We start from the raw sequence: 27,101 nt of genomic DNA, 5'->3' as shown, positions 1-27,101 counted from the left end.
GGGGGGTGGGGGGTGGGAGGGGGCAACCACCGCCGCCGCCGCTGCCGGCTTGTCGAGGGATTCAAGGGACAACATCGTGAACTCTTGCTGGAGACGGAGGGGAGGTCGGCAGGAGAGAGAAAGAAAGAAAGAAAGACAGACAAGTGTTGGTGGAGACGCTGCGACTGCCCCACAGAGACGGAGAGCAACCAGGGCGATGCTCTGTACAATCACCTCGGACCCCCAGAGGCCTCGGACCACCAACCCAGCGACCCACCTGCAGCTATCGTCTTTGGGCCGGCGCTCGGCCCGGATACGAGCTCCCCGCCCAACCAACCGCCAGTTAATATACATATAATCTATATAGACCTTTTTTTTTTTTTTTATACATAAGGAAAAGTAATATATAAACTGTGTGTGTGTGTGTGTGTGTGTGTCTTTTTTTTCTTTTGTATTGTAGGTATATATTACACAAGCACGCAGGACCGGATTACAAGTCACATCAATCACACGTGGAAATCAAAAAAAAAAAAGACAAGAAAAGAAAAATGGTGAAATCAATAATAAAAAAAAAAGACCTCTGGCCGGGAGAAACAAAAAAAGTGGATAAAAACAGAGTCGAGTAAAACAGCTCGTTTAAAAACAACCGACACCCTCCCCACCAGCGCCCCCCTCTGGCCCCGCCTCTCCGCTTCCTCGCATGTCGCTGTGGACATGCATGGTGTGTGTGTGTGTGTATGTGTGTGTGTGTGTGTGTGTGAGTCTCAAGCCTCGTTTGCAGAAGTTGTGGGAGGTGTGAGGTGGTTGCTGGGGCGGTTGCTGGGGTGGTGGGCGGTGATGAGTAAGAGGACGGCGAGGAGCCCCCCTACACCCCCTCTCCCTTCAACCCGGTGATCCTTAACCATACTCAGGCCATGCACTACAAGAGGAACCCGGGGGGGAGGGGGAGGGGGACAGGAAGTGGTGTCAGGGTGGGGGGGGGGGGGGGGGTCGTACGCATTGTCCTCTGGCCGTCGTCATCGTAGTCGTCAGGCTATGAGCTTCGTGGATGCATTGACAGTGTACTTGGAACGGTGGACGACTCCTGCGGACCCCCTGCGTTGGGGGGGCGAGGGTCGGGGGTGGGGGTGGGGGGGGCTCAAGAGGTGGAGTTGGAGGTGGCGTTGGCGGCGGCGGCAGTGGTGGGACCTCGCCCCGTGCTGCCGCCATCTGTGGACAGGAAGAAGGGGGGTTTTGGGGGGTGAACAGAAGGGGGGAGAGGAGGAGGAGGGGGGGGGGGGTCTTCTCAGGTTCTAGCTTGCTGCCGACTGGAGGTTCAGGGCTGGGCGGGGTGGGCCGTGCCCTTCAGGGGGTCTGCTGCGCCGCCCAGCGAGGCGTGGTCCTGACCTGTGGTGGCCGAGGTGTTGGTGGGGGTGGAGGCGGCCGCCTGGCTGCGGGCGTGGGCGGGCACGAGTATCGAGGCCAGGGAGGGGTTACTGGACAACTCTGGAGTGGGGGGGGGGAGAGAGAGCGAGGAAAGAAAGAAAGAAAGAACACGTTGGAGCTTCTTTTTTCAGGTGTATATATAAATATACAATTATATATATATATATATATATTTTTTTTTTTTAAATCTCAGAATCTTCAAAGTTAACTGCGATTAATCGCGTTTTGAATAGCATGTTCAAAATGATTTGTTATTTTGCATTTCAAGTCAGCTTTCAGACCATAATGTAAAGTATTTCTTTCCAGAAATCGGCCAGAGGGGCCGACTACGGGTTAGTAACGCCCGGTTCACACTGGACGCTGAAGCGCCGCGAAGCACAAACCGCTTCCTTTCGGCGCCCATGCTAACCAATGGGGTCGTTCACACCGGACGCGAAACACGATCCGGTAAATGCTCAAACTAAAAGCAATTACGTACACAAATACGATTAAATTTGTCATTCACGGTATTTTATTTTGAAAATTGCTTTTAATTGCGCAGGCCGGCCGTGGAAGTGTGCACCGCTTCAAGTCTGGTCTTAACGACACCATCGGTTAACAAGGGTGCCGAGAGGATTTTATTTAGTTTTTATTTTTTAATGAACGCGTTATGGATTGCATGAAACTAATGGCGATGAATGCATCAACGCTGACAGCCCCAGTGCGTATACAACCGTACATCTACACATGACGGTCGCAATGAACGGAGTGTGTGGCGCACCCTGGGTGGTGAAGTTGAAGAGCGACGGCTTCTCCCTCCCGTTGGGCAGCTTGACGTTGGGGTCGCGCAGCTCGTCGAAGAAGGAGTGCGCGCAGGCCTCCAGCGGGGTGAGGCGGGCCGTGGGCGTGTACTCCAGCAGGCGCGAGCACAAGGCGATGGCCTCCGGGGGCGTGCGCGGTCGGAACACCTGCCAATCGGAAGCGGACACCGACATCAGCTGACTGGCGTGAAGTCTGCTCCCAAGTTTCTTCCTAATTCTTTTCCTAATCTTAACACTAATCTGCGCTCGAGCTCTGAATCATGGCGATCTTTCACATCGGACGTGTAGTAGCAGAGAGCGGCCACATGAGGGCGCCAGAGAGGTCTAAAATAGGACCTGCCGCTGCTGGATAAATCTGTCAGTGGGAGGGACTGGTGAGGCAAGAGCGACAGAATGTCCCTCAGCTGTTCCCCTGCTGTTCTACTTCTGCCACGACTGTAAGCGTGCAGCAAGCGGAGAGCACGAGGAGGAGGAGGAGGAGGAGGACGTCTCGTCCAACAGGTTCAACTGATGGGAGCCTCCGGTCACCTCCGCACCCCACTGCAAAGAAAGCCATGTTGGAGGTGAAACGTTATCCAACACATTTCCACACAGGGTTGCATTTAAACTACAAATCAAATGTATATTACATAAAAAAAATGAGGCTTAAAAGGAAAAGTTCACCCCAGGTTTCACCCACGTTCTACTATATCAAAGTGGGGCCTCCTGGTGGGTGGGGGGGGTTGCAGAAAATTTGAGAGAAGCTAAGAAAAAAAAACGCAAATGAATACATGAATTAATCAAATTATCTTGCCCTTTGGGGGGGCCATGGGAACCCTTGTTTGATTCAACACTATATCGACTATATGGCATTTTCAAGTATAGCTCAGGAGTATTATCAAGTGAGAGAATTCCATTCATTGCAATCAATGCGTCAATTTAGTGGCATTTTATCATGGCCAGAAATAAAGCCGCTGCAGTGTTTTTCAGCAGTAACGTTAACAACATGCTATCAGTCAAAGTATTCACCGTAGCTGCTACACTGAAGAAGCAGTTCACAGGCACTAGCGCCACCTCTGGCTGGGCAGTTTGCATGAAAAATAAATACATAAATGTGAAGGTTGCACTTGGATATGAGCAGTGTAAACATGCTCATCATTTTGCTATGATTACATTTTATTTAATGTTGTTTTTTTTTTGGCATTACTTTTTGCAATTAACACCCTGCTAATTCATTCGCACTGACAGGAATTCTTCAAAACTCCAGAAAGGTTTTTTTTTTTTAGTGATCACTCGGAAACCCGAGCCTCCGTCGACAGAGTGTTGAGCAATATTCACATTTTCAACAACATTTTGCCACCAGTCATCATCATCAACAGTATGAGAACATCCACACGTGCATTCTCAAGGCTGCGTGAAATGGAGCGAGGGCAGCCAGAACAGAAAGTAGCCATGTTGTATGAGAAACTAAGCTCGGAAAAACATGAAGAAGACAAAGAGAGTGAAGTTTCTGCGTCCAGGATGAGCGCGACAAAAAGAAAATCTAGAAGCAGCTGAGACCAGCCGTACTAGAAGCAGCAGAGAGCAGCCGTTCTAGAAGCAGCTGAGAGCAGCCGTTCTAGAAGCAGCTGAGAGCAGCCGTTCTAGAAGCAGCTGAGAGCAGCCGTACTAGAAGCAGCTGAGAGCAGCCGTACTAGAAGCAGCTGAGAGCAGCCGTTCTAGAAGCAGCTGAGAGCAGCCGTTCTAGAAGCAGCTCAGACCAACCGTTCTAGAAGCAGCTGAGACCAGCCATTCTAGAAGCAGCAGAGACCAACCATTCTAGAAGCAGCAGAGAGCCATTCTAGAAGCAGCAGAGACCAGCCGTACTAGAAGCAGCTGAGAGCAGCCGTACTAGAAGCAGCTGAGAGCAGCTGAGACCAGCCGTACTAGAAGCTGAGAGCGGGGGGGTGAGGGAGGGTGAGGCTGGATGGAGCAGCGTGGTGTTGTGGCGGCGTCAAAAGCACGGAAGGCAGGCGGGCGGGCGGTCACTCATGACATGGATCTTGTAGAGTAAAAAAGAAAAGGGCTCTTGTACCTGTTGACTCACCTTAGTCCAAGGGTGTGCCTTGATCTGGGGGAACTTGAACTCGGTGTAGTTGGGGTTCATCTCGCGGATCTGCTCCCGGGTCGGGGTGCCGAGAACCTGCAGAGGGGCGGAGCGACAGGAGAGGCCGCAGGGTTAGTTTTCCCCACCCCCCGAGGGCTCTTTGCTGCTGTTCGTCCGGGACTGTGGCGAAACAGCCTCGCGGTGATGAATCAAACTGGAGATAATCCAGCGTAAGCGCTCAGTTTCAGCTCCACGGCGGTGGAAAATGAAGATAAAAATCAAACAAGCTAAGAACTTCCGCGTGGTGACAAAAACGACCCGCGATGTGATCTGGGAGGGTGGAAGGAACAAAGACGTGGGGGCTGGGAGTGAAGCGGGACGCCCCACCCACCCGCCCGCCCGCCCGCTCTCTCTCGCCCGCCCGCTCGCTGCTACCTTGATGATTTCCACCAGCTGATCCACTCCGCTGTCGCCGGGGAAGATGGGCTGTCCCAGCAGCAGCTCCGCCAGCACGCAGCCAGCTGACCACACATCTGGATAGAGAGAGAGAGAGAGAGAGAGAGAGAGAGAGAGAGAGAGTGAGAGTGAGAGTGAGAGAGAGAGAGAACTTAATAGCAATAGTTATTTATTCATTTGCACTGTCTGTCTATCTATCAATTTGTCAATACAACGATTTGTCTATCTATCCATAGATATACATGTACACACAATATATATATATATGTGTACACACACACACACACACACACACACACACACACACACACACACACACACACACACACACACACACACACACACACACACACACACACACACACACACACACACACACACAGCTCAGAACTTCTGGTTGGATGCTAACTGCATTTCGCTGCTCAGTACTTGTGACCTGTTGCAGTGACAATACAGTTGATTCTGATGGGACTCCATCCCAACACTCTGGTGTCTCTCCTCACCTATGCTGGATGTGTAGTCGGTGGCTCCGAAGATGAGCTCCGGGGCGCGGTAGTAGCGGGAGCAGATGTAGGACACGTTGGGCTCCCCGCGGACCAGCTGCTTGGCGCTGCACGCACGCACACACACACACACACACGCACACACAAACACACACACAAGGCACAGAGTCGTCAGCGTTGGCAGCTGCTCGGACGGGCAAACAGGTTTAACGTGTACAGAAACGGATAAATAAAAACACACAGACTCGCGGCGATAGTGGAGTGGGTCACAGCCGGGACGTTTACGTGCTGCTCAGGGTGAACGAGAGGATGTAAACAGTAAACGTGACCTACACTGAGAAGCTACACACACGCAGAGGATGTAAAAAGTGCAACAGAGAAACCAGCGAGAGGCTGGAAAGCACTTTTGAAATAGTTGAACGTGAAACAAAATGGGATGGAATAGAATAGAACAGAACTGAATAGAATCAAATAGAACGGAATAGAATAGAATAGAACGGAATAGAACTGAGTAGAATAGAATCGAATAGAACGGAATAGAACTGAGTAGAATAGAATCAAATAGAACGGAATAGAACTGAGTAGAATAGAATCGAATAGAACGGAATAGAATAGAACTGAATGAAAGAACAGGAAAGAATATGAAAGAGTAGAAGAGAGCAGGACAGGACAGAACATCATGTTTTTTGTTAAGCCACAAGTACAGATAGATGCCTTTACAATACTAACGTAAAAAAACACAACTGTACAAAGTATAAAATATATCAAATCATATGATTATAGTGATATATATGAAACAACGCATAACATTAACAAAGACATGATGCTATTTCATCTGCATTTGTCTGTCAAGGCATCCAGCTGCTCTTTCTCATTGGCTACCGCAGCGCCACCGGGCAACAGAATCCAGACGCCTGCTCATAAACGGCGCGATTACAAGTTCAATCGGTTCGCTGTTCAGGATCAGCCAGCAGCAGGACCATCGTACCGACGCGCTTGACAAGAAACAGTCGTGTGCGGCCTCGCTGCCGATGTGGACCTGGAGGTTTTTGCGCCGACAACCCTCAACCAGGGGGTCTCACCTGCCGAAGTCGCAGAGCTTGAGCACGGCGGTCTCGGGGTCCAGCAGCAGGTTCTGGGGCTTGATGTCCCGGTGGCAGATCCCAAACGAGTGGATGTAGGCCAGGCTCCTGAACAGCTGGTACATGTACAACTGCACACACACACACACACACACACACACACACACACACACACACACACACACACACACACACACACACACACACACACACACACACACACACACACACACACACACACACACACACACACACACACACACACAGGTCACTACGCAGTAGAAGAACGTATACAGCAGGCTGGGGAACCGCAGCGAATAAAACTCCACTGCAAATAAAACTCCACTCAAGTTTTTATCTGAAAACGAGGAGATAAAAGTCGCAGCTGAGTCGGCTCGAAGGACAAAACGGAGCAGCCGGTCGGGCGGATTAACTACGATTTGCGTTTTTGAGAGTATCTCAAGTCAGACAAACAAGAGCCCCTACATATGCACCAGTTTGTAATCCTACTGTTGGGGAAAGATGGCAAAGTGCTTCTTCTCTACGTGTTCCTATTTGCCGAGACGGGAAACATTTCAGTGGAAAAGAGGGATTTTTGTTTCTTTGCGTTTTGCTTCTTAACGTCACGTTTGCTTCACGAGAAAAGTCCCCCAGGAAGGAATTTGTTTCCTGCACCCGACGCTCGTTTACAAGCGATTCCTTGCCATGCGAGTCGGAGCTGACGTCGGTCTGAATTCGAGCTGACCCGGCGCAGATATTGAGGTGGAGTTTGACTCGGCGCAGCTCGGGGTAAAGGTCGTCCCGCGGCGGCTGCTTGTCCACAACTACTGAAGTTTACGAGAGCCTGAGCACTAAGGCGCAAACGGCGAAAGCCGATAAGAGGGACGTAACCTTCATTCAGCGATCCTTGATTGTGGATCTAAAAATGGACGAGCGCACGCTGGGCGTCTTTTCGGGAGGCTGAGAGGCTCCAGCGAGACTCTCGGCAGTCCGGCGGTTAGAAGCTCAGAGGGTTTGAAGAGGGCAGTCGCTCTGAAAGGCGCATGGCTGCTTTGTTCTTTCCCCTCCTCTTTTTCTTTATCGCACCGCTGACGCACTACTAACTAATACTGATGGATTATTACAGTTTTTTTTATTATTTTATTGGTCGCAGATGATCACCGTAATCAAACGTCAGGGATTTCCCCCTTTAAAGACGCGCTGTGAAGTTCTTCCACCTCAAAATGATTTGGAGAGAATACACATATGAATTTATATTTAAATCAATTCTCTGAACTGCACAGGGCTGAAAAGTACTCGTAATTAATTGAAATTTTTTTTACACGGGTAGTTAATTTTATTACTATAACAGTGTAGTGGCAGGTAAGAGCAATTCACCTTTAGATACTGTTCACTATAAAAAACATTATTTAAGGGTTAAATTTGAAATTTGGGTTCTGAGGAAAAATTGCAGCTTATCAATTAATCGTTAATCGATCGATAAGGTCAAGAAACAAACCGTTAATGAATTAATCAATAATTTGCATCTCTACTACATACCGTTAAATTAAAGGCAGATTTAAGTGATTTTATAATTACCATTTCATGGACGTCTACTCTAAAAGAAAACGCAACTAATGGGAGCTAATAAAGCGGAGCTACACGAGTCAGAGGTCAGGCTAAACCCCTTTGGAGGTACATTGGACTCTATCGATGAGGCTGGTTCTAGGAGGCTCGTCAACTCTCTAAAGTGTTTGAGGACGCACACTTATTGTGCGTTTTCCAACACAGAAAGGGAGACCAGCACCCGGGCGTACGTACCTTGACATAAACCATGGGCAGAGTCTGTTTGGCTCGGCTGTAGTGTCTGGCCACTCTGTAGACCGTCTCAGGTACGTAGTCCAGCACCAGGTTCAGATACACTTCATCTTTCTGTTGGAGTCAAGAGAACAACACATAAACTGACGGACACACACACACACACACACACACTCGGCAAAGCAGAATTCAAAATGCTTCAAAGCAAAAGTCGAAAATCCGTGCACGTATGAGCGCAGCGATGTGCTCGCTAGCAGCAATGAAAAGAAGCTGTATGTCGACCGCAAGGTTGGCGGGTTTTTTATTTTTTCCACTGCAGGTTCAAACAGGGGGATCCATTGTGCGGGACTCTTCCCCAGGAAATGCACAGCCGCGTGTCAGCCACAGACTGCGGCCACAGACAGTGATATCACTTCCTCATTTCCTGGTGAGACGAGGCCCTGCGTTGCGGCGGCCAACTCGGGGGCACGTTTCACTCGAGGGGTTGTGGAGGGTGGGGGGGGGGTGCGCTGACCACCGAGAGGATGCGGCCGGTATCTTTGGCCTGCCGATTATGCTAGGACTTCCTTCCTTTGATTCTGAGCACTGAGTCACTGAGTCACTGGGTGTTTCCTCCCAGCTCACCCAAAGAAAGAAAGAAAAAAAGGAAAAAAAAAAGTCACACTGATGTCGTAGATCGCACGTCATGAGATTCATCACGCTTTCACAGCCTCGGGTGGAGGAACTGACACGTGTTCAGACAAATCTTTGGACAGAACAGTTGGTGAGAAAAAAATTGCTCATCATCTAAAATATAAAACTTGTTCGGGTTATTTCACACGTTTGTTGTTTCATAAATCCTCCACGTGTTCATTCATAGTTATGATGATTTGAGTGATAATCTACGATGTAAATAGTCAGGAAAACGAAAGAAAGACCATTAAAACAGAACGCTTGACTGGTAGCGAACCTCCCGGCTCAACACCCTGCTTTGCGCCCGCTGCCGCCTCGCCATCAATTAGGCTGTGAGCGAGCAGCGCGGTCGACCTCCTGGCGCAGCCTCTTCCCACCCGGAGGTTTCCTAAAAAGCCCCTCGCAAGCTCGTCTCCACGTGCACGCCCGTTGGCGCGGCCTTCATTGATCACACCGGAGGACGGCGCGAGGGCCCGCCCCTTCCCCTGCCGCCGCCGCTGAGGCTATATTTAGCCTAGCAACAGCGAGGCGATGACTCACTTCCTGCCTCGCTACCAAAGCCACTTCCTTGGCTTGTCCCCAGATGGTCTGATTGGCTCGGCGCTCCGCTCCGGGTGGGAGCGGAGTTTGTTTTTTTTTTTGGGGGGGGGGGGTGGTTGCTTCTGATTTGCCGCTTGCACCTGAACGGCAACTGGCCGGGCTGTCGATCAGTCGTCTCGGGGTGGGGGTGGGGGGGGAGAGAAGCTCCCCGCAAGTCACGCACGCCGGCTTCCACAAGTGGCGCTCGTAATAGCACGCCTACTCGCGTTTCCTCACCATGTGCACCCCCTGCCCACCCCCCCTTACCCCCCCCTGGTCGAGCGGTCAAACATAGACGCGTGACTCAGCACTTGTCGTGGCGCGCGTGCCACTCCATATAAAAAGGGGAGAAACCTCGAGTGCGAGCGGCGACGAATGCGCGGCGGAACCAGCCAGCGGCCAAGGTGAGGGGGCCGACGGCCGCGTGCGCCGCACACGGACCCTTTGGGTGCGCGTGCCGGGGGGTCGGGTGCCTCGGAATTTCACCTCAGTGGCTCCGTTTTCTGTTTCACGCTACATTTTCCAGCGATGCCGTGCGTCTCCAGCCTGTGGAGGGACGCCTCAGAAATCACGCAAGTGAACTTCTTCTAATTCACTCGCAAGACTGCCAGGTCTGGAAATCAGCCCTGCGTGATGTCACAAAGGGGACTGGCACCTCCCTCACGGCTGCACTGTTTTGTTTTGTTTTGTCCCCTTCCATCTCGGTTTCACCGGGATGCTGGTGTTTTTGGCCCAGAGGCTGCAAACACCGGGCTAAATGTGCTGCCTGCTGGAGATCTAGTGAAGCGTTTCTGTTAATGATTCCCACAGGGTTCCTCCAAGAGTCCAGGATGAGCCATAAAGTCGGGGAAAAGGGGGGCAGAGCGTCGCAACCTTTTCAGCTCCCTGACGCCGACAGCGTGGATTCCAGGCAATTCAGACGAGTTCGGAGCCCAAATTGGAGCCAAAATCTGCATCTGAATCATCCCGGCCGCTCAGTCGAGGTGCTGTTTGCCGACCCGCCCACGCTGAGCGGCCTTGTGTTTATACAGTCTGATGCAAGTGGTTAAAGGGTAAAAACACAGTCGTGGCGGCGGCGACACAGAGTCTCTGCCAGCCGTTACGTAAACCTACCTGTTGCACGTGGGACGCCTGCCTGCCTGCCCCCCCAACCCCGGCCCCTGACTTGATTCACCAACACCTGCGGGCTCACCTGACCCCGCCCGGGCGACGCCCCCACCCCTGGCCTACTTCTCCGGCCCTCTCTGCCGCCTCCCTCTGGGCTCTGTGGGGGGTAAATCCCTCCAGCAGCTCGGTGCCAGTCTCCAGAATTAGCCCGCAGCCATGAGACAGAGAGGCGGGCGGGGAGCGGAGGGGGAGGGGAGGGTGTGTGGGCTGCTGGGACAAACTAAAGTGGCGAGGGGGGTCCGGGTCCAGAGACGTCCAGGGTCGAGGAGAGCGGCCGATCGATTGCCAAACTCAAAAAAAAAAAAAAAAGAAAAAAAAAAAAAAAGAAAAAGTTTGGCGAGCCTCCTGCGGTGGCAGCGGCGGCGCCGAGCGCGTCGGAGTACCAAGAATTAGCCGCTGTTCGCAGAGCTCAGGCCGCACATGGCAGGAGGCGGGGTGGGGGGTGGGGACACACCGGGTGGGTGGGCCAAGTCTATAATTAACCCGATACCCACTGCTCAGGCAACTAGAGGCCACGTCTCAGCCGCCTTGCAGCATGGAAGCATTCCGCACGGCGGTACCACGGGTTAGGGCCCAGCCGTGTGGGGGGGAGGGGCTGTTGGGGGTGGGGGGCGGCGATCAATCTATATTTGTGCCCATTCGTCGGCGACGTGACCTCGTTTCTCACGTAGCGCCGACGGAACCAAGAAGAAAAGGGCAGAGAGAAAAGTTCAACTCTGCTCCACTTTCCAGGCTCGAACTCGGCCTGTTGTGATGTCACAGGGGGCACCCGGAGCTTGCAGACACCCTCAGCCAGGTGCGGCACCTCCCTCGCAGCCAGCCGCCTTGTGTTTCTCTCCTGTGCAAACATGTTTGCAGGAGGCTGTAAACACCGGGCTAAATGCGTGGTTTTCTGGATCTATCTAGAGCTTCTTTTTATTTCAGGGCTTAAAGCTGCGCCGCTGGATTTGAGAATCTAAATAAAAAGAAAGTAATTCTGCACTACATGAGACCTTCTTGGATGGAAATGGAATAAAAATGGCACTTCTACTCTTAGACATAAAGACATCAACCTCCCCTTCCCTTCAGAGTGCGCAGTGAATGAGCGCTGCGAGTGTCCATTAAGGCTGTGAGGAGGAGAATAGGAGCACGGTGGTGACACCTCCTCCTCTCACCGTGGGACTCCGTCCTCTCGGGACCCTCACAACCCTCCGGGGCCCCCAACCGCCCGCTTTGAAGATGGCTGCCTGACTGAACGGTGCGAAATTTAATGCGGAAAACCGATTTCACATCTTTTTATTTTTCACTTTCAAGCTACCGAAATGTCACTTGCTTTTTTTTTTCTCACCCCCCTCGAGTTTCTCTGCATGGGGTTTTTAAAAAAGCCCCCCCCCGCCTCCATCATCGTTTCCTTTTTGAGAAACTCTCCACGTCCACCTCCTGTATTGCACCGGGACACATTTAACAGCACGGCTCGTCCCCGCCGAGGGAGCCAAGCAGCCGCGGACTGACCTTGTCTCCGCTGGAGTAGAAGAAGTAGCGCAGGCGCACGATGTTGCAGTGGTCCAACTTTCTCATGATCTGCAGCTCGCGGTTCTGGAAGACAAACAGGAGGAGAGAGAGAGAGAGAAAAAAAAAAGAGGCGGTTGGTGTTGCGTTCGGGATTCACGGTCAGTGGGCTAAAGATTCGAGATATTTGTCATTATGCAAGTATAGCGAAGTTTTGAGAGGTGTCGCTCGACTTTCACACACAGAAAGAAAAAAAGACAGCAAAAATAGATACATAAATGCATCCATCCATCCTTCTTCTGTCACTTATAAACTAAAAAAAAAGAACTCTTTGGACTCGCAGAAAAAACACACTTGGAACCTCTGCTGGTAGCTGTGCAGCAGCAGCAGCAGCAGTAGCAGCAGCAGCAGCGATGCTTCGATCAGGAAAACATGCGTGACTCAGCGACTCCGGTGGCAGAGGGGAGGGAAGAGAGGGAGGGAGAGTCAACAGTCGTGTCACCGCCACGAGCTCCGAGCGCAGCAGCGAACTCACAGATAAACACGTAATGGAATTAGACGCGCAGGCAATAAAGGAATGCCAGCCTCCAGAAAAGCAAAAGAACAACACAACACTACAGTCTCTCAGAAGTCCGACTCCAGCGAGCCGGAACGTGGATGGAAAACCGTTTCCTGTTGCCTTCAAAGGCGACAAACACAAAGAGTCAAAATAAATAAATGAATAAATAACCCATTTTGGGACCAGTTGGTGTGAAAGCTCTCCTGGATGCATCTCCAAGTGGCATCCACGTGGTGAAGAGCCCAGAGAAAACTGTTTCCTTGCAGCTCGGAGGGGGTCGCTTGTTGTTGTCACCCGAGACAGAAGGCATGGAAACTCACTGAAGAACGTTCAAAACGCTGCGTGCGGGATGCCGTCACGACGGATGTGCTCGATTTTTAGAGTTTGAAGCGATCCAGCTGCCGACTAAAGTTGCTTTTCAGCTTCCTGCTTGTAATTATGCGATCGGAAATGAGTATCTGGACCACACAGACACCGACAGACAGGCAACCCCAAAGGCCTCAGGGCCGTCACACATGTAAGCTAGAATGCTAACATTTAGCTTTTTTTTAATTCAGGGTAACAGGCGATCCATTTCTGAAAGCAGGAAACTCATTATCTGGTTGACATTTTTGGAAAGTTTAAACCTGTAAATAATAATTCACTCAAAATGAATTGTGGGCTCACAGCCCACAATTATCAGCCGGCTGGGTAGTTTCCTAGCCGAACAAATGGCTTGCAGATAGATACCTTTATTATATTGCACGTTGGAGCATTAATTAGCAAGATAGTAGATAATAAATTATCTTCTGTTTAAGAAAAGAGAGGTTCAAAACTCATCGTGAGTTCCCAGGGTCGGGTCGGAGCCGTCAAGGGAGACGTACAGCGAAACAACATTTTCCTTCCACCAAAAGAGGGAAATTGAGGTGAGCTGACGCAGCGAGCGAAAGCACCCAAGAATAACAGTGCTACCGGCTGGACGGCTGGACGGCTGGCTGTGGTGATGGGTCAGCCTCCGGCTGGCTGCTGCTACAGGAAGCTGCATCTTTCTCACCCTTCTGAATCTGAATCTGAATCTGAATCTGAACCTGAATCTGAAACTGAGGCTGAAACTGAGGCTGAAACCGAACCGAAGGCTCACAGGTCCAGCTTGAAAAGCTCCGTCCTGGTTGGTTTTCGGCCAGCGTGACCTGCGTGTTGCGCGGCCAGGAGATGATGGGCCTTCTGGACAAAATAGCATTGTGTTAGAGCCGCAGAGGGGAGTGAGAACTACATTTCCCATCAGCCCCGGCGTCCTTGGATTGAATAGTAGGAGGAAAACTGGTGAGGAGGGGGCGTACGTGCAACTAGTGACACGTGGAAGCACTTCAAAGCATCCCAAACGAGGAAAGGCGGCGAGCTGGAAGGCATCGCGGTCACATGACCTCCGTTTCATTTCCACACGCAACCTTCGAGGAGAACCAGGCTGCGGCTACGAGCAGCGACTTCAGCTGCGACAAACACAGGAACCTGCAGCGAGCTCGTAAACAATGGCGGCAGCTGCGACGTTTTTTTGTTTTGTTTGTCTTTTTTAATCATGACTGGACGACATTTCCTCATTAGAAGACAGGAAGGAGCGACAGTAAAGGCCGTTCTCTACCGCAGGCTGGCTGCAGCTGGCTGCACCGCCGCCGCCGCAGCAACACGTGCCCGGTGTCGGCGGCCCTCCGGAGGCCTCGAGCCAGAGTTTGGTCCGTTCGTTTGCGATGTGCGGCACAAAATTCCTCAGCGAAGGGGTTTTGTCTGGTGTTTTTTTTCTCCGTGCCGCCGCTTTTACGAGGGTTGAATCCAGTTCCGCCGTCCGGCTTTTCACTTAGCAGCAGAAGCTGTCGCCGCCGCCCCCCCACCCCCCACCACCACCACCACCACCACCTAAAAGCAGATCTGCTCATTAGTCGGGCTCAACAGCTCGGCGTGCACGACTCCCCGGGCAAACAGCGCAAATGCTTCCCACAGTTGTCCGCCCTCTCCTACGGTTTTTTTCTCCCCATCCCACGCAAAACTAGCAACACGCGCGCGCACACATGTGCACATACACACACGTGCACGCGCAACCCCCACATCATAAAGCGACATCACAGCAGACTGGCTATTAAGCCATCGCGCACTGCAGGCAATGTCCTCGTCTTCTTGCATGGGCTTAGTGGGAAAGGTGTGTGTGTGTGTGTGTGTGTGTGTGTGTGTGTGTGTGTGTGTGTGTGTGTGTGTGCGCAAGTCTTTTTGTTTGTGTGGAAAAAGATGCTACCATATGGAGGAGGAGCAGACCGTCTGTTCAGGGAAAGAAAAAAAATAAAAGCACCGTGCTCAGCTCCACTTATACTGCAGTCCTGCCTGCTGACCTGTCATCCTTCAGTGTGTCAGCAGTCCAGCCAGCAGAGAAAGAGAGACTGTGTGTGTGTGTGTGTGTGTGTGTGTGTGTGTGTGTGTGTGTGTGTGTGTGTGTGTGTGCGCGCGCTAGTGTGGGGGAGAGATGCCGCTGGACCTTCGCCGTGCTGCGTCCAGGTTCCAAAAAACGATTAGCAGTATCGCGCAAATGCACTCCGCCCACACGACAGGACACGCGCTAACGCTAACTGGCGGCGGCGCCGGCTTTCACTGCAGTTTAAGGATTTAGTTACAGTTACATGGCAGGTGGGAGGTGGAGGAATCTTCAAACACCATCCCAGTTTGTGAGCAGTTGAATAAAATTAAATAAAACAAAACGTCAAACCAGCTCAGTGAGCCCGAGACAAAGGAAAAAAAACCTGCATTTGTGATTCGTCTGAACCACAGGTGTCAAAATGTGGCCCGCGGGCCAAATTTGGGCCCTGCAGTGTTATTATATACGGCCCGTGAGGCAATACAAAATCACTGCTAGAGCTGGCCCACTGGCATTAAACAGCACATGTACCGCTAATACTACAAATCCCAGAATGCTCTGCTCAATCAGGACAGGACGTTCACTGAAGGATATTATTTCTTAAATTGGTTTGTTGTACTTATTTTATTTTTAAATGTATGGAGCTGTGTTTCCATTACAGTGTGTCGCAAAACTTAAATATATATTTTCAAAAATGCGCGAACTGCAATTTGCAGGTGCTTCCATTGAATGGTGTGAAGCACATAAGCCGTAATTCTCGGCAAATCTCGTCATGCGAGAATTCTCGTAATTCTCGCGGCACGCAATTCTCTGTACAATCTCGTCCCGTCTTGGTTTTGCACAATCCTGAGGGCAATGGAAACGCGGCTAATGTTAGCCAGAGACTTTCTAAATGTTGACCTCACTGTATGCTTGAGTTTGACACCCCTGGTTTCCACTGTCCATGCACGTCACACATATCCGGTGGAGCTTCAACTGGCTTCCCCTGGCCGTCGCCGCTGCGGTGGAACGGCGGCGTCCGAGCTCCGACTGCCGCCGCCGCACGCTGCGCGTGCGAGAGCAACCCATTAAGCAGCCATTCTCCAGCAGCCTGATATGTGATCCCTCTAATGGGAGAAAGACCTTACCCATAATGCATCGGCGCGGCCCAAAACATCCATCAAACGCGCCATTAAAACCCGAGCCCCGTTTCGGCGATTACCCAGCTAGACGTGCCCGCGCCGAGCAGCGCCAAAAAAAAGAGAAAAAAAATGCAATTTACGGATCCACACCTGATCAAAATGGAAATAGAAAAAATACAGTAGTTTTAAAATACAGTAACAGGTTAGCAAAATGCAGGCTATGTTTGCCGTGTGTGTGTGTGTGTGTGTGTGTGGGTGGAGGGACGTGATGCTACATTCTCAGCTGTCAGGTGAGAAGTCCCAACTCTAATGTGACAGAACAGAAACTGAAGCAGCGAAACCAAGAGCGAGAAAAAAAAAATATCCTCCGAGATGAGCGTCTGCTCTAAAGACGCCTGCACGGAGACACGTCGGTCGGGGACGTGCTGGAAATGAAGTCATGGTGGCCAAAGTACAAAGCGGCGAAATGTTTCGGCGAGATTAGTGCAACTGAGAAATGTGTGGAATGGTGGGCGCACCAGCAACCGGTTCGCCTCGGCACAACAAAAACTCTCAACGACCTCTGAACGACCTTAGTTTCTATTGCAAGCTGAGTTTCTTTTTTCGCTCATTGCAGGTGACATCTGTCAAGCTGCAGAACTTTGGACCGGTCTTTCTGCATAGATGCAAAACAACAAATAACTTAAAGGACATGCATAGAGCGTAAACATCAGACAGGGTCATCTACAGTCAAATAAATGCCAGACATAATTGCTGGATTAAAAGCGGGCTGAGGGTATAGGAGGGCTCCGCACCCAAGCAGCAGCCTTCCATAGAAATGGCACCATTCCTCCCCTTTGGTCCACAGTCACAAGGATATCTTCCCAGAAGGGAGGGCTCCCACAAACAGTCGCAAACGGATGCAAAACTCTCCGTCTAGGTACAAATTTTCATGTCCTTCACGGGTAAGTAAGTGCAAAACCCTCTACCCGGAACAAAGCCTCGATATCCTTTACAGAAAAGTAAATAAATGACAATGATGATGATAAAAATCAAATCCAAAGTTCTCACTGCAGATCAAAGGTAAGACAATCTTTCGAAGGAAGATTGAAGATTAAAAAACATTTCCCCAGTCAACTTGCTGGCATGGTGCGTTCTTATCAGGCAGCTGGAGTGGAGTGTAGGAAGTACCAGACAAAGTCTCTGCGCTCCGTGCTTGCTTCTCTTATCATGAATCACTGACACAGGAGCGGGCAGACGGATATCAACCGATGTTCCACATTACGGCGAAGTGTGTCACGCGTTCAGAGTGGGACTCCTCGCACCCACGTTAACCTTTGACCCTTGGCCTCTGTTCAGCACGTTCACATTCAGCCCTGTGGTTTCCTGATTCGCGTCGAGACAGAGCGTAGCCGAGGTTTCCGGAGTTCGAGACGCAAAAAAGGAAAGCGGTGAGAGCTCGGAGGAACCCCCCCCCCCACCGATAGTCGCCTCGCCCCGCGTGCGAGCGCGGAAGGGAAGCTCGCAGAGGAGCGGAGCGACGGCGGCCCGGGCTGCACGTTTTCCAGCGCGCATGTGGAAAACGTTACGGCCGCACATGCTGTTGCATCATCGCCGCTGCCCGTGTGCCAGAGGCATGTGTCACATGGTCGCAGCGAAGCAAAGAATGTGCAGATGGGATCAATGAGGCCGTGCGCATCGCTTTTTCTCGACCGCTCTTCTCCAACTGGCAAACGTTTTTGGAAAAAGGAAAAGATCTACATCTCGCTCAGAGGAAAAGAGAGACGGAAACCGCTGGGAACGGAGAAATAATCCTCCCAGTTAGATCCTTTTTATTTGGAGAAACCATCCTCAGACTAACGACACTCGAATTCTTCTTATCGTCATCGAGGTTCTAATTCTCACTTCCTGGAGGCTTTGTGTCCGTGCCAAGTGTCTCTTGTACCTCGTTAGGAAAAGAGCCGCTGATAAAAAACAATGCATCCAAAACCTCAGGGACCCACGACATCAACCGACTGGAGCAGGCGTGGGCAAACTACGGCCCGGGGGCAATGTGCGGCCCGTTAAGCTTTTTAATCTGGCCCGCTGAAGGAATGATATTGATAGGAAGTAAGTCATATAGCTGTATTTCCTCCATTGTTTCAGTGTTTTAGGAGTAATTTCAATAAAGAGCCAAATACCAAGAGGCTTCAAAGACAGATGTTTTGTTGCAATGCTTTGACATTAATGCTTTGACGTGTTTTATACATATGGCATGATACATCATTTTCTCCAATGAGGTGGGTCCATCCATCTGCCGCTGCTCCGGCCCCGCTGTCACATTTTAGAACCCACCGTGGCCCCACCAGTCGGAAAGGTTGCCCACCCCTGGGCTGGAGGAACAACAACAGTGACGTGCGGTCGACTCGGTGAGTCGCAGGCTCGCCGGCCTCACATCCGCTATCTGCAAGCGCGCGACGTGAGTGACGCGCACCAGCGGGATTCCAACGCAACAATGGCGCCCTCACAACCGCCACCGCCGCTTCCTGCCACGACGTTTGGACGGCGAGTGTCCCGCCGAGGCCCGTTTCTGGCGAGGGATCGGCAGCGGCCAGTGTCTCACCTTGAACCTTTTGTCCTGAAGCACCTTCTTGATGGCCACCAGCTCGCCGGAGTCGCACAGCTTGGCCTGGTAGACGACGCCGAAGGAGCCGTTGCCGATGACTTTGGTGTCCGTGTAGCTGACCTCCTGCGGCCGGTCGGGCCCCTGGCCGGGGGTGGCCACCACTGTCGTTACCTTGCTGCCGTCTTTATCCCCTGAAGAGAGGGAAGAGAAGGAATGTAACAAACGCTCCACAATCGAGGTGAAGCAGCTGAGCTGAGGGCGTGGGTGGAGGGAACCTTTCGGAAAATTTCTCAAAACGCGACCGCGTGACCTCCTTCTGCACTCCGCAAACCAGTTTGACCCAGTTGCTGCAGCGTCGCCGGCAGTTAATCAAGTCTGCCCTGAGCTGGTGGATATGCCGTTTAATATCAAGGGACGGCGCGACGGAGTCCCTCAGAGATTCCTGCGCTGCCGAGAAACCCGTCTGAGCGGTTCAGATAAATTTTGTTTTAGAAAGCAAACGTGTCGTTTTGGCTGGTAAGCGGCGAGCAGCACAGGTCGTCTACAGTGCGCAGTATTTAAAGAATAAACAACTAAAAAAGGGGGATTTATCAGTTTGTAAAAAGTACATACAAAATACAAAAGTCTGTGAGCCGGGCGGAGATTAATGAAGCACTGCTGGGCCGCGGAAACTAAATGTTGACCCTCATGTGTCGCACCTTAATCTTTTAATCACTCAACACTCGAGTCGGCCGTCTAAAAAACATTTTTAGCACGAGAAGAAAAACAAACTTCGCTCCTTCTGAGCGCTTTTTGCGCCGCGTCTCCGTCTCACTGCCGTGTTCCCGCGAGGCCCGAAGACCCGCGAAGCCCAGAGAACCCGCACGTCTGGCAGACCCGTCTAATTTTAGCCCCACCCATTTGTCAACAGCAGTGGGTGCAAAAATCGCGTTGATGGCCGGATTAGTGCTACTTAATGGCCGTGACTATTCTGGATTATGGTGCTTTTTTTGGGGGGGGGGTTTAAATAGAAACTTTGCTGCCCGCGTGAGGCGTTGGAGGCCGAGCGGCCCAACCGGAGCGTCGCAAGCAACAAAATGATAAATTATTCATGAGCCCAGCATGGCTCAAATTCTTCCAAAAAAAAAAAAAAAAAAAAAAAAAACACTAATTTGTGCTTGGGTGTTGCTGGCTTCTTTTTCAATGTGTCCACTGACCGGTGAGTGGTCCAATTACCAAAACTAAAGACTAAATTCGATCAAAGGAAAGTGGGTTAAAGCGGACCGAGCCTGGAAAGAGAAACTGCCGACAGAATCCGTTACAACAGAAATAGGCTTTTCAAGTGAGAGAGAGTGAGAGAGACAGAGAGAGAGAGAGGAAAGAGTCTGCCTACATATTCCAGCAGGGCCACTTCTTCGACGCCTCTGCACTTCCTCAAACCGTGAGAAAAAATCTGCTCGCACAAATGTCGACGAGACCGACTGTACGACTCGGGGAGAAAAAAAAAGGGTCGACCCCCGGAGGTTTGATTAGACCTTAATAGACCTCTGTGTTTTTTTTAAATGGGCTGATATGAAGGCGGGTCATTTGCTGACTAATCACGCAGCCTACAAAACCCCTTTAATCACACATACAGTCAGTGCAGATTGGTACAAGAGAAGAATGTGGCGGCGAGCGTCAGTCCGACGCGTGCGTGCTCGCAGCGGCGTTGTCAATCAGCCACTCGCATCATTGCAATTACGCGGACGAATCACAATCAAGCGCCGCGCGCTCCCAAACGCGAGCGTCAATAGCGGAATGAGGTCATCGGGCCAGTTGAGGTCGCGGGCCGATACGCGTGAACGCGGCGGGAAAGGAACGACGACAACTGTAAAATACACAACTGGGGTTTGTCAGAATGGAAACTCCCATCGTTCCCACACCCGGACAAGGAGAAAGTTGAATGGGCCACTACCACGTCCGCCGAGTTAAACATCGACTTCATGACGTAAGCGGAAGGCGTTGCTGAGGAAAAACTTGCATCACCGAGCTCCACTGGAGGACTGTCAGGGTGGAGGTGCAGCACTCGACGGGCCTCCGTTGCAGATTTGCGATTATTTTTCTTTTTTTTTCCAACATGTCAAAGACGCAGCTGGGGAGCGACTGCCTTTCCACGGAGCGACGTTACGCCGCGCAAAAGGTGTTTTCTCCTCTGGCGTGAAGTCATTCCGAGAAGCGCGGGGGCGGACCTTCCCGGATTTTGCCAGGTTTATTTGCGGCGCAATAGCTGCGCTCGCTGTCGTCATGATGCATGACGGCGCTCCTCTACCGTTTGAAATCCAACACGGCAGAGTGACTGACGTTTTGATTTCTAGTTACTCCCCCCCCCCCAAAAAAAAAAATCCATTTTGTGTACGTCAGTCATGTGACCTGTAAATGCGACTGAAGTGTTTCCATCGCGGCTTTGAACGCGTGCCTTTTTCCGATCACCTAAGATACCACATTAGCGCGCAATCCATTTTTATTTTTAAATGTGCGGGAGCCCAAAGTGACATTTCCATTAGGGCTGCTTCCTATTCACATTTCGGAGGTTAATGGAAGCGCCTGCTGTTGATGCAGAAATTACAACACTGCAGGTTTTTAGCGACGAATCACAGTCTTTATATCTTAGTTTTCCCCTTTTTTGATTTTGACCTTTACTTGGCACTCCCATCACACTGTGCAGGTCCTGGTGATGTATAAAGGTTGCTCTGCTGCATGATGGCAAAAAGCCACAGTCAATGCATGGCTCTGGTGTCTACTCACCAGCCACTTTGCTGGGTAAAATTTTTAATCGCATGTTAACACAAATGGCCAATCGGCCAATCAGCCAATCACTTGGCTGCTGCTCAACGGCATTCAGGCACGTGGCTGCGGTGAAGTTCAAAGCCAACGTCAGGACGGAGGAAGAAAGATTGGAAGTGACGTGGTTGTTGTCGAGTGGTTCACAAACTGATCGACTGGGATCACAACCGTCTCCGGGGTTTCACAGAGGACAGTGGCCAGAAAGAGAAAATATCCAGTGGGCGGCAGCCGTGTGGAGGGAAACGCCTTGCTGATGTCAAAGGACTGGTACGTCTCCAACCTACAAGGTGGTATTAGGCAAGGTGTGCCTAATAGAGTGGCCGGTGAGAATACCGTGACGACGTCCAAATGTAGGCGGCGGTCCCATTTTGCGCTACTTTAATGGTGGCGACCGTGAGCCGAACTGATGCTGCGCTTCTGGGCTTGGGCTGTGACCTCGCAGACAGGGCGATCCGGGGGTTCAAGACCATGTCTGACCTCCTCAAATGTCTGTCAGCGGGGGAGTTGTGGGTCTCTAGGGCTGTTGTTATGGCCTAATTTACGAGACAGAACGCACTGGCCCTGATTTTAGTGACAGCAAAATTGATTGGCCAGCCAATTAATAAGACAAGCTCTATTCAGCTACAGAGACGCCCTTATAAAAATCTAGTTCCAACACTTAGACTTCTTTACAGGATTTTCTGTGACAAAATCAGTCAGACAGAGCAGTGGCTTTCTCTCATAACTTCCATCTTTTCTTGTTTTATGGTCATAATTTCTTTTTAACCCACGGCTGTTTTAAGAGCCTTTTTCTTGTCTCGGGCGTAACAATCAAATCATACACGTTTAATACCGTCACAAGTATTTAGGGCTCTTTATAGCTTGTGACTAAAACCTTAGAGACATTAATAGTATTTCTCTTTGAATGTGATTCGCTCTTAAAATCTTCCAATTTCCAAGTGCACTGCTGACATTAAGATGATGGAGATGGAGAGGAGGTGGAGTCTAGGATGAGAACATGGTTCCATCAGGCCGCATGCAAGGACCGTGCAGTGCCCAGAGACCGCTGACTGATTCTTAGGGGTCTTATGTGGTCTGCAAGTCCTTTTTGTTCATTCGGAATAAGACTAATTAGTTTGTTTTGTTCCCATCATCATTTGCGAAATGCGAGCGGGAGGTAGAAAATGAAAGGGGGATAAAAGAGGAGCGAGATGGCGGTTTGAAATGCTAAACAGGGCCAGTGTTGTTTAAGGCCAGCTGCTTCACCCCAAAAACAAAACCAGTGTGTGTGTGTGTCACATCATAATGTTTGCCGTATATTAATTCAGCCCAATCACATTTGAGGCAAAGGAAAACTGTCAACTTTTCACCTTGAATAAAAATTGATTTGTGCAACTCTCTCACCTGAACTAAACTGGACACAAACATAATTGCCCCCCAAAATATGCGACGGTTAAAAATCTTAATGAAGTAAGGTGCTGCAGCAAAGATACAGCTAATATGTTACTAATTAATTCGCCTCTTTCCCCGCAGCGTGCAATGTGACAAAAAGGGGAAACCCCTGTTTGAGACGGCAAATTAGCCTCTCCATGACTTTACCATCATGTTACTTCTATGGCTGCACAACATTAGGAAAACACTCACTGTGCAGTGTTTAATGCCAATTAAATAGGGACTATACGCGGTTTAACGGTTGTCTGCAAAATGACCACTAAGTCACAAGTTAGAAGTATGCTGATTGCAAAGGGGGAAAAAAATCAGAGGGGTGTTTTGCCGTTTTTTTGTTGCACGAAGCAGCCTGGTACGCAAGATTCATCTCACGAGAAAGAAATGATTGAAAATTAATATATTGATGAATTTAAACTGCAGCGTGCCACACGCTAATGAATAGACCTGATGGTGGAACGTGGCAAATTTCTGAGCTACAAGAGTACAAATAACAAAATACTATTTCACCTGCTCACTGTCCTGCCTTCAATAATCTCAATACCAGAGTGCAGGTATGTTGCAATCGACTCTGCAAAGCTCATGGTATAATATTTCTGAGCAGTTGACAGCAGGCAAAAAGAGCCGCTGGGGAACAGGCAGTCAACTCGTGCTCGGAAAAAAATATATGTCAACTTTTCCTCAAGTTTAGCCAACTTCTCGACTTCCGCTGCATTCTCCAAATACCAATGCAAAACACATCTGGAGAGATCATTTCAGTCGAGTATTGACTCATGATCACAGAGGACAAGTGCACAGGGAAGAAAACTAATTATTTTCACAACTAATCATTCGATCTCCTCCTTCACCAGCTTTTAACCACGGACCGACACAGCACATCAGCCTCCTGAAGAAAAATGACTTCAGGGGCTGAGAAATTTGAGTAAAAAACATGGATAACTTTGTATCTGCTGCATCTGCTGCTGCTGCTACCCAGTCTTGACCGGCACGTTCCCTTTTCAGCTGCACTGCATTTCCCTTCAGCAGCAATGCAACAATTACGGACGGACGGTGCCGCGAGGGCACCGACGCTTTGCGGCAAAACTAGGGCAAGACGAGAATTAGATTTGGGGATGGGAGTGTACTGGTGTGTGTGTGTCCCAGTATTCTAAGTGGTTTCCAGCACCAATGTCCAGAGGAGAGACTCAGCCTCAGGCCTCACCCCACTAACATACATCATAATCATGCTGCAGCCATGCAGCACTGAATACGGCCTCAAACAGGAGTGTATTTCTGCACACACCTACAGATTTCGCTCCGCGTCTTAAAGTTGTTCCATCAGTGGGGTATCTGTCCAAGAATAATACAATTACCTGTATCATTTAGCAACTTTGTGACATTTAAAGGGAATCTACTCAGATAAAAACTAATTTAAAAAAAAAAAGCATTTGTACGTTTATAGTCAGTCCACAAAAACCCGCATATTGTCATTGGCTTAGAATAAGCATGCGATCTCACAATCAATAGCTGGTCAACTCTGAAGAAGGCAGCCACATTGAATGTAGATCAGCTCAAGATTCCTTGATTTCGGCCAGACACCACAGCCGGTGTGAGAAAACGTGGGACTTCAGAAAAACAGGCGTCGACGCTGCGTGCAGTGTGCCGTCTCACCTATAGATGCAACTAAATCTTACACAGCTGGCATTTAAATTTCAATCGAGACTACTATAAAGCAAAGAGTGGCAAGGTGAGTAAAAGTGATGTGCCCTGAGTTAGCAGCAGGGATTATACGGGAGATAGAGGGGGGGAGAAACCAGAATACGGGCCAACGTTGCCTTCACTAGAGGCCTACTAGACACTCGCATGTGCTCCAGTCAGTCGCTCTGGAAGTGGCTTCGGGCACAATGCCACTGGGCCACTTCGTGAACGGGATTCTCGGCCAACGTCCGGTTATTTATTTATTTTTAACAAGGACCTGTGCAAAAACGAGCTGCAGCCCTCTCCCGAATCACGACGGGGTTCGGAAAGCCTCGCGGACGCACCTTCCGCTGCGAATGTTGCGTAACACACCGACCCCCTTATCGCTTTAAAAAAAAAAAAAAAAAAAAACGCAGCCATACGCTCGCTGCTACGTAATGTAGCGAACCCGGGGGGCCGCCACATCTAATCTGCATTCCCGTTCAATTGATCCGTATTTTACACCGGAATTGCAGTTGTAGAAAAAAGGAGGGGAGAGGGGCTTGGCTGATGACCTGGACCGGTGCCAGCACCACCTTTCCACCCCCCCCCCCCCCCCCTCTCCTCCTCTTCCTCCACTACCTCCACCCAGTGGCCCGGCCCTGCCCGGCGCGGCCTGCTAATCCCGGTCAGGCTGACCGGTCCCGGGGTGGGGAGCAAAGTGAGCTGCGTCCGCCAAAGCAGCAAAGGAGCCAAATCTCAGCCTGTGACACGTCCTATTTCAGTGCATGACAGCGCTAAAATAAAAAGTTACGCGCTAATGTCACGCTGCTTTTTTTTTTTTTTAACGCACATTTTAGCGCCGGTTAGCTTGCGAGGCGTCCGCGGTGCGTGCAGGTGAAGGCGGGTAGGTAGTAGGTAGGTATGGGGGTCTCGGAGGGAGACGGCGGTGGGTACTTACTGCTCACTTTCATGCTACCGAACGCCGAGGGCTGCGGCACTGGCTTGCAGCTCTCCGCGAAGGATGTTGTCCGGGGCCGCCCCGACATGATGATCCCGACGATCCCGACCGCTGTCAATCTCGCCTGGGGTGGTGGCGGTGGTGGTTGGGTGCGAGACTCGGTGGCTTCTTACACGGCGGGACTGCTAGACTCCTCGCCGCCGAACCTTCTCATCCAAAGGCGATGACAAGCGAATGGGTAGCGCGATATTTACAAGGGGCAAGGCAGCCTGGAAAAGCGGTGACTTTATATCCCTCCTCCCGGATTCCTCGCCTCGAGTGTCGTTTCACCCGAATCAACTTGCCGTGATAACCTCAACCGGAGGCCGATCACAACATTATTTTATTCCTTACTTGTCCCAGTTGTTTGGTTTTGTTTTGTTTTTTCTTTCCCCCACTCTTCCTCTCTCCCTTCAGCGGGCCTTTGCAGACACGTCTCCAACTAAAATAGTCATGAATCTGGCCTCTCCCTGTGGGCCCCCCACCCCCCGGTTAAAAACCAATTGTGATTTCTCTCCGAACGCGGAGTGACTTTCGCCCGGACGGAGAATGGGGGCCGCTCGGCCGTTCACAACGTCGATCCGGGTGTGGATCAGCAGCAAATGCGGCGTTTTCCTGTCAATCCGGGACGCATGCAGTGCCTTCTCATATCCCGATGTGGAGGCTCGCTGATCCGACTGCCATGGCGGCTCCCTCGCTATACCCTAGCCTACAGATCGTCCAACGGAAAAATCTGCCAGTTGCCACGGGTTTTTCTCCGGCGACTAGTGTGGCTCCGCGCCGAGTCCAAAAAAATCCGCCTTTGTCGCCGTGAAAACTGTGTCCTGAATCGAAGCGCCCTGTGCTACGATCTCCCGACGGCCGGAAAAACGGTTGGTCCGTAGGTAGAGTGCGACGATACTGAATTTCTTTTTTTATTCCTTCCCCATAGGTTTCGGGCTCGCTGTCTTTGTCGCTGCGCACGTTTTCTGCGTCGTTTCCGTAAAGGCTTACAGGGATTGCTCGGCAGTCTTTGGGAGGAGGTTCACGCTGCCGACGTAACCCGAAAGAGAGAATGGGAGAGCTGTGAACGCGCACACGACGAATCTGGGGTGGCTAATTTAGCCAATCACAGCGGGTATCCTTCGGAAATGGGCGTCGACCGTTCCGTGTGGACCAATGAGAGCGCCACTTTTGAGCACCACATGGCATAATTTCCTTAGCACCGCCCGCTCGACTTCAAAGGCTTCCCCCCCACCCACCCACCCATGCAGCGACATGGGACAGTGGGCGGGTGCCTGTTTTGATTGAAAAGCCTTTGAGCCAATCAGGCTTCGAAGCCCTGCTGTCAGTTTCGAATGGACCCAGCTGTCTCGGAGCACCGGTGGTCATGCAGCACTGTTGCTATGTTAGTCACATCTCCCCTTCCACACTTATCGTAGACGTCACTCGGTCCCGTGGCACATCCGTTTAACTACTGTCAAAGCGCTTAGTAATCGTGATAGGGAAAGAGCAGATACTGCAAACGCACGCCTGCCTGGCTGTCATAATAATTCTATTTTATAGCTTGCCTCAAACAACTGGT

General features: G+C 50.8%; 1 protein-coding gene across 2 annotated transcripts; it reads right to left on the bottom strand.

Annotated features, from left to right (window-relative positions):
• Positions 1 to 46: 46 nt before the first annotated feature.
• Positions 47 to 26,590, bottom strand: gsk3ba (glycogen synthase kinase 3 beta, genome duplicate a). 2 transcript variants are annotated; one of them, XM_076039705.1, is made up of 10 exons: positions 25,499 to 26,590; positions 18,652 to 18,845; positions 12,017 to 12,100; positions 8,111 to 8,221; positions 6,311 to 6,441; positions 5,229 to 5,335; positions 4,705 to 4,802; positions 4,258 to 4,365; positions 2,165 to 2,351; positions 47 to 1,464 (listed from the first exon to the last, which is right to left on the bottom strand). In XM_076039705.1, exons 1-10 carry the CDS (start codon positions 25,584 to 25,586, stop codon positions 1,295 to 1,297), a joined length of 1,278 nt encoding a protein of 425 aa, XP_075895820.1. In that variant the 5' UTR covers positions 25,587 to 26,590; the 3' UTR covers positions 47 to 1,294. The 2 variants fall into 2 exon arrangements, with proteins under 2 accessions (XP_075895820.1, XP_075895821.1); XM_076039706.1 differs by having other exon boundaries at positions 4,270 to 4,365; positions 25,499 to 26,589.
• Between the last annotated feature and the right edge of the window lie 511 nt (positions 26,591 to 27,101).

Source organism: Nelusetta ayraudi, unplaced genomic scaffold, assembly GCF_046127955.1.
Source record: "Nelusetta ayraudi isolate G7.1 ecotype Tasmania unplaced genomic scaffold, CSIRO-AGI_Nayr_v1 ptg000060l, whole genome shotgun sequence".
Lineage (NCBI taxonomy): Eukaryota > Metazoa > Chordata > Actinopteri > Tetraodontiformes > Monacanthidae > Nelusetta > Nelusetta ayraudi.
Note: the sequence above shows the minus strand (reverse complement) of the source record. Positions and strands in the feature narration are given on the sequence as shown.

What these genes read in the sequence shown, in the direction of transcription:
- gsk3ba (XM_076039705.1), bottom strand. Translation starts at nt 25,586, where the DNA reads ATGTCGGGGCGGCCCCGGACAACATCCTTCGCGGAGAGCTGCAAGCCA. An exon ending in TGCCCATGGTTTATGTCAAG is followed by an intron (nt 6,442 to 8,110) that starts GTACGTACGCCC and finishes GTGTGTGTGCAG; the next exon opens with TTGTACATGTACCAGCTGTT. An exon ending in AAGCTCTGCGACTTCGGCAG is followed by an intron (nt 5,336 to 6,310) that starts GTGAGACCCCCT and finishes GCGTGCGTGCAG; the next exon opens with CGCCAAGCAGCTGGTCCGCG.